Source organism: Triticum urartu, chromosome 6A, assembly GCF_056163025.1.
Source record: "Triticum urartu cultivar PI428250 chromosome 6A, HENAU_Tu73, whole genome shotgun sequence".
NCBI classification, from domain to species: Eukaryota; Viridiplantae; Streptophyta; class Magnoliopsida; order Poales; family Poaceae; genus Triticum; species Triticum urartu.
In genome coordinates this window covers 546,136,101-546,143,234 of record NC_141878.1, presented here as the reverse complement: position 1 = coordinate 546,143,234, position 7,134 = coordinate 546,136,101, and the positions used below count along the sequence as shown (strand labels likewise).

Here is a 7,134-nt window from a genome sequence, read left to right as displayed (position 1 = left end):
CATCACCAACCACATCCTCAGAATTCCTTCCAGCTAGGTGCCCTAGTGGCATGTTTTGTTTGGCTGTTCGGGTCAGAAAGAGCCGCGCGCACAGGTTTGCGTCTGTGTGTACTGCTGTCGCAGTTGCACACACACTGCTAGATCTCAAAATCAAACCTAAAAGTTACTGTCAACTGAAGCTTTCTTTCACCCGTACGTTCGAGTTCGACCTGTCAGTGTAAAGAGTGTAAACAGCACATGCTTTGCCAGAAATAAGAGCATCTCCAACAGGTGTTGCAAAAGACGCGCCCGCACGATAAAATTTGGGTTTAGCGCGCGCCGGCTGGTTCCGCGCGCTTCAGCGGTGGCGGGAAGTTATCGCGCGCGGCAATAGTTTGCGCGCGCGCGGGAGAAAGCGGCACGCGGCGCGGTAGATTTGACGCGCCGCTTCGCGCGCGCCTATAAAATGCCACGCGCACAGACACAGCCACGCGCCCTCCGCTCGCAACCTCGCCGCTTCGCCGCTTTCCGCGCCACCACCGCGCCACCATGCCGCCGCGCCGCCGGGGTTCGTCGGGCTACCGCGGCGTCCGCGAGCGCCCCAACGGCTGGTACTCCGCCGAGATCCGGTCCGGCGACGTCCGGCTCGGCCTCGGGTCGTTCCGGAGCGCGTACGAGGCGGCCCGCGCGTACGACGCGGCGGCGTGGCGGTTGGATAGGCCCCGGACGCAGATGAACTTCCGGGACGTCTTCACGCGCGAGCAGGCGCAGCGCGTCGCCCCTCCGCTGCGTCTCATCACCGACATGGACCGTGCCGACCACGCTCGGCGCTGTCGCCGCCTCCTCATCGCCGAGGAGGACGAGCGAGCCATGACGGAGTGGCGCCGTCGCCACCCGGAAGACGTCGCCGACGAGCGTGCCTATTGGGCGGAGAGGACGGCAAGGCGCCGCGCGGAGCGGTCGGACCGGCGTCGGCGGAAGGCATTGGCGAATGCGCAGTGCGACATCGTTTCAGCAGGTGGGAGGTCGATCTTCATGTCAGACGATGAACGTTGGGACGACATTTGGCTCGATACCTCAGACAACACCGACGAGGATGATGATGGTGATGATGGTGGTAGCGATTTGGAGTAGTTTCTATCTAGTACGCCGTAGTAGTTTCTATCTAGTTGCACCGTAGTTCTATCTATCTATGTTTTCGAACTATCTATCTAGTTGCACCGATATAAAATACCTTTGTATCGTTTTTTATCTATGCAATTTATCTTTATTTTTTATCTATGCAATTTATTTTTATTTTTATGCTTTCGAAAATGTTGTCGCGCGCGCTGCATTTTAGCGCGGCTGCTGGAGCCAGCGCTGCGCGCCGTGTCAAATCAGGCGATGCGCGCGCGGCAAATCTGTTTTTTGCACGCGGCGCGTCCGGCGCATGTTGAAGATGCTCTAAGCACACAGGCAAACAAGGTGCACGTCTGAACCCTGAAAACCTCGAATATGCCGGCCGGTTGCCTTTCCATCCATCACCTGCTGCGACTGCGATCTGGACGTAATTTGCCTTCTCGATCGGGACCGTGATCCGTCATTTTCCCCGGAGAGTGGGACGAGAGTGAGTCGACAGCGATCCGCCATTACCCCCGGCGCGTACCTTTTGCTCTCCCCACCACCTGCGTGGACTCTTGCGACGTCGCCGTTTGCACACGCGGTTCCTCCAAGTCCAGACGACGCCCTGCGAGCCAAGCAAGACCAGTAGCTCTCATGCCCAAAAGAAAACATGTGCTGCTCGGCGAGCCACGACGACAGCGGCGTCGCAGCAGCTTCTCCGTTCCCCGTACCTCTCCGACGCTACGTCCACCGCGGCCGATGGCGCCACCGCCACGCAAACGGCGTGTACCACCACGGCGAGGTCGACCTCGGACGGCAACGGAACACGGGTCCGAGAGAGACAACCCTGAAATGCCACACTAATGGCGCCAGTGGCGTAGACCAGTCTGCTGATTGCTATGGATCGATGGATGCGGCCGTTCCTTTTGGCTTTGAATTTTCCCTCCCGTCTTTGGCAAAAAAAAGCTGGCGCGACAAATCTGCGCCACTGCTCGCGAGAGTGACCGGGGCTAGCAACTGGGGCTTGGATGCCCCTAGACCTAGACTGACGCATCGGCGTCGGGCTACAGGGGAATACATGTGTGAGGGATCAAGTCAAGTGTGTGTTACTGATGAACCAACAGATTAGATCGATGGTCCAATCTGGCCATTAGTGGCGTGGTTGGAGCAGAGCCATCGCACCAGCAGTGACATGTCCGTGTCTGGATGCGTCGACCCATCCATCCATGTCATACGGATCACTGGCACTGGCAGCCAATCAAACTGGCCTGGATCGTTCGTTAGTTGGCAATCAAATTCGTCTTAGCAAAGGTTTCCAAAGGCGCATCAATCAATTTAAGCTGCATCGATCTAATCTAACGACGATGCATGAATAGCTGTAGCACTCGTGCATTATTGTTTGGCCTGGCCCGGCCGACCATGTTCTCCGGGGAGGAAGCTTGCGGGCATTAGCTGAGGTGTCGCTATCTGAAACGATTCGGTGGGTCGGCAATGGCGATTCAAGAACATGGTCACGAGTGCTAGAAACAGTTCTGCTATACATATGACATTTTCACATCGGAAACACATACCATTGCTGTTGCATGTGCTTTCGTCCAATCAACCAACTCCACTGGGAAAAGAAAACGAATGAAGCATGCTATCTAGTGTTGACACACCATATCGTATGTACGAATATCGTGTGCAAAGCAATCCACGGTCTTATACCGGATCAATACTTCATGACAGGGCATGATATATGGTCGGAGACGCGTCCATAATTGCATATGCATGGTGTGGTCGTATGGTATCTAGATTGGCTGTGTTTAGCCATTCTCCCATCTCGGGTCACCAAATGCGGAATTTGTAAGGCCAACTCCAACGCACGACGCCAAACGGTTCGGCCACGTTTGTTTGAGGGCAAACGGACAGAACAAACCGCCCAACGCACGGAAGGAAACGGGCCAATGTTTGTTTTTGGTCCGCTTTCGACCCATTTCAGCCCAACTTCGGGTCGCGTTTGCGGCTAAACGGACATGCACGGACGGGCACGGCGTGCAGCCTAGTCCCCTCCTGGCCCGTCTGTCGGGGACACAACCATTTTCCTCTTCGCCTGCTCTTCCCTCTGTCCTCCGCCCTCCGTCCCCGCCATCGTCGCCTTCCATCAAGGCCGTCCGCCCCACAACCACGCCCACGCCCGCGTTTCGGTAGAGCTTTTTGCCGGCGTTCATGGTTCCTTGTTGCCGGTGGGAAAGAAGCTACGGCCGCCGGCGCCGACCGTCGACCCCCAACAACTTCCGGCAGGCGCTGCATTGCCGTAGGGTGCCCACCCCACCAATACCAACCTTGCTTCGCTTCATCGACTTGCTCTTTCCGGCCGGGGTCTCCACCATGACCTCAAGGTGTTCGGCGCTTTGCTCACAAGGTATCATGGATAGCGGGGATCAATATTTCTTTCACAACTTCATTTGTTCATAGGATGATTCGTCCTTGGATGATGAAGAGCTTGTGGCGGCTGCATTGGTCGTTCACGACTACATTAGTAGGAAGTGGCCTCGGTTCGCGGGATCAATCCCCGGCCATGTTCCAGCCTTGAACCGCAATTGGGAGAGAGGCCACACTCTTCTCTATGCCGATTACTTTCAGAATAGCACACTCTTCAAACCATACAAATTTCGTCGCCGCTTCCGTATGGCGAGACATGTGTTCAATCGTATTCAGGAGAGAGTGGTAGCATATGACCCATACTTTGAGTGCAAAGAGGATGCCCTTGGCAAGCTTGGCTTCTTTCTTACCAGAAATGCACTGCGCCTATTCGCATGCTTGCATATGGAATTCCTGGTGATCTTATGGATGAGTATGTGCGTATGAGTGAGTCCAGATGTCTCCTCTCAATGTATAGTTTCTGCAAGACCGTGGTGGTAGTGTTCGGCCCTGACTACCTGAGAGAGCGAATTGCCGCTGATACAGAGAGGTTGTTGGCGATCAATGCCGAGAGGGGTTTTTCAAGCATGCTTGGTAGTATCGATTGTATGCACTGGAAGTAAAAGAACTGTCCATTTGCTTGGCAGGGGGCAGTACAATGGGCATGTGAAAGGTGCCACTGTCATACTTGAAGCGGTGGCTTCACAAGATCTGTGGATATGGCGTTCTTTCTTCGGCATGGTTGGTTCTCACAATGATATGAGTGTTCTTCAATGCTCTCTGGTGTTTGCAAGGCTTGCATAAGGCGACTCCCCAGAGGTCAACTTTAAGGCAATGGCCACCGATACAATAAGGGATATTACCTAGCTGATGGTATCTATCATTGGTGGTCCACTCTTGTGAAGACCATACCCAATCCGCAAGGAGAGAAGAGACAGAGGTTTTCCAAATGCAGGAGAGTGCTAGGAAGGATGTGCAACGTGCTTTTGATGTGCTTCAGCTTTGATGAGGTATCGTTCGAAACCCTGCATTGACATAGAGCACTCAGAAGCTTTGGGAGGTGATGACTGCTTGTGTGATCACGCACAACATGATCGTGGAGGATGAGCGTGATTATAGAATCTACGACCAAGGTTTTGATTTCCAGGGTGAAAATATTGAGCCTGAGCAACCACCTCCTGCAACCTTCGAACAGTTTGTCCATTTTCATCATGAAATGCGTGAGTGGCTTCCAAGATGACTTGGTTGAGCACATATGGACTCACATTGGCAACCAGTAGAGCTATTTTTTTTTAATTTCTTTTCATGCAAACAAATTTTGATTGGGTTGTAAGACTATTTCGGATGTGGAACTATTTGCTATGTTTGATTTGAACTATTTCCTATGTTTCATTTTAGTATGCTTGTTGATCTCGAACGGACGAGATGTGACCAAAATGCATCAGAAATCCGGGCGGACGCGGCCCCATTGCCACGCCCAAACAGACAAAAATCGGACGAAACGGACATCCGTTTGGGGTTGTGTGTTGGAGTTGGCCAAATGGCTTGTATGGTAGATCCTGCTATGCTGGAGCAGAAACAGGCGGAAGGACGGAAGGGCAGAAGGAGAGAAGGAGGGTGGGCAACCTACTTCACAAATCATAAATCTCTACGAGTATGTTTTTTTATTTTCTTTTGAAAAGGGCAAATTTTAATACGATCCCTCTGTCAGTGTCAAAACCGGCGGATCTCAGGTAGGGGGTCCCAAGATGTGTGTCTGAGGATCGATGGTAGCAAGGGACACAATGTTTAACCAGGTTCGGACCCTCTTAAAGGAGGTAAAACCCTACGTCCTGCTTGATTATATTCGATGAGTATAGGGGTTACAAGAGTTGATCTACCTCGAGATCGTAATGGCTAAACCCTAGTTGTCTAGCCTATGGTTATTCTGATAGCCTCTACGGACTAAACCCTCCGGTTTATATATACACCGGAGGGGCCTAGGGTTGTACAGAGTCGATTTACAAGGGAAGGAAATAGTACATCTGGACACCAAACTTGCCATCCACGCATATAGGAGTCCTATCTAGACACGGGGGATAGTCTTCTGTTTTATCTTCACAACCCATCAATTCGGCTCATATCGAATAGACTAGACACCCGAGGACCCCCTAGTCCAGGACTCCCTCAGTAGCCCCCGAACCAGTCTTCGATGATGATCCGTTCAGCACGCGGATTATCTTCGACATTGCAAGGCGGGTTCCTTCTCCTGAATATCTTAAGTTAGCTCCGTACATAAAGGAACTGTGTCCAGCTCTGCATAATCAATACAACCCTTAGCCACGAAGGCAAGACGTCAAAAATAAGTACAGTGTCTTTTACTGACAACTTTTTCGATGAAGCGTCACTCTTGACTCTTTAACATTTTGAACTTTTTTCACGCATCCCGTTTCGGGTTTCGAGGATTAGCTTCCATTGGCACGTCTTGTCAAAATAGAGATCGTTCCCGCCCATTATGGGATTCTCATCAATATGGTTTGGGTAACCCAACCGCGCCTTTACGCACGATCTCGTTGGGAACAGGCGAGGTTTACGACTTGAGAGGGGGACGTTTGGTATTTTCACCGTCTATAAGAGGATAAAGATCCCACCTTTTCCCCACGCCTTCCTCTAGCTCATGTCTTCCAACCTCCAAGATCCAGCGCTCACAGCTCCGATCCTCTCCACCGCTTCCACCCTTCCCAGCGACGACTGGGTCCGGTTCCAAGGGCAAGTGGGAGGCCTCCACCGTCACTGAAAAGGATGTTAAGGACCTCCGGAGCGCGGGCTATCTGTCCGCGGATATCGCGTATAGGATCCCTGACAAGGATCAGGTTATCCCTACTATGGAGGCTGGTGAGAGGGTCGTTGAAAGGATCGATATGGTTGACTAGAGGGGGGGTGAATAGGCAACTAACAATTTTTGCTTTTCTTTACCAAATTAAACTTTGCATCAAAGTAGGTTGTCTAGATGTGCAACTAGGTGAGCAACCTATCTGATGCAGCAACAACGAGCACACAAGCAAGCAAGAGAAGTAACACTAATAAGCTTGCACAAGTAAAGGTACGAGATAACCAGGAGTGGAGCCGGTGAAGACGAGGATGTGTTACCGAAGTTCCATCCTTTTGAGGGGAAGTACGTCTCCGTTGGAGTGGTGTGGAGGCACAATGCTCCCCAAGAAGCCACTAGGGCCACCGTATTCTCCTCACGCCCTCACACAATGCGAGATGCCGTGATTCCACTATTGGTGCCCTTGGAGGCGGCGACCGGACCTTTACAAACAAGGTTGGGGCAATCTCCACAACTTAATTGGAGGCTCCCAACAACACCACGAAGCTTCACCACAATGGACTATGGCTCCGTGGTGACCTCAACCGTCTATTGTGCTTAAACACCCAAGAGTAACAAGATCCGCCAGGGATTGGTGGGGAATCAAATTTCTCTTGGTGGAAGTGTAGATCGGGGCCTTCTCAATCAATCCCGAGCAAATCAACAAGTTTGATTGGCTAGGGAGAGAGATCGGGCGAAAATGGAGCTTAGAGTATTAATGGAGCTTTTGCGGGAACAGGTAAGTCAACGAAGAAGAAGAGGACCCTCTTTTATAGAAGGGGATCCCATCCAACCGTTACCCC

General features: G+C 52.1%; 1 protein-coding gene across 1 annotated transcript; it reads left to right on the top strand.

Moving 5' to 3' along the window:
* The first annotated feature begins 528 nt into the window (after positions 1-528).
* On the top strand, positions 529-1,113 carry LOC125516908 (uncharacterized). Its single transcript, XM_048682174.1, has one exon. It carries the CDS (start codon positions 529-531, stop codon positions 1,111-1,113), a length of 585 nt encoding a protein of 194 aa, XP_048538131.1.
* Positions 1,114-7,134: the final 6,021 nt, after the last annotated feature.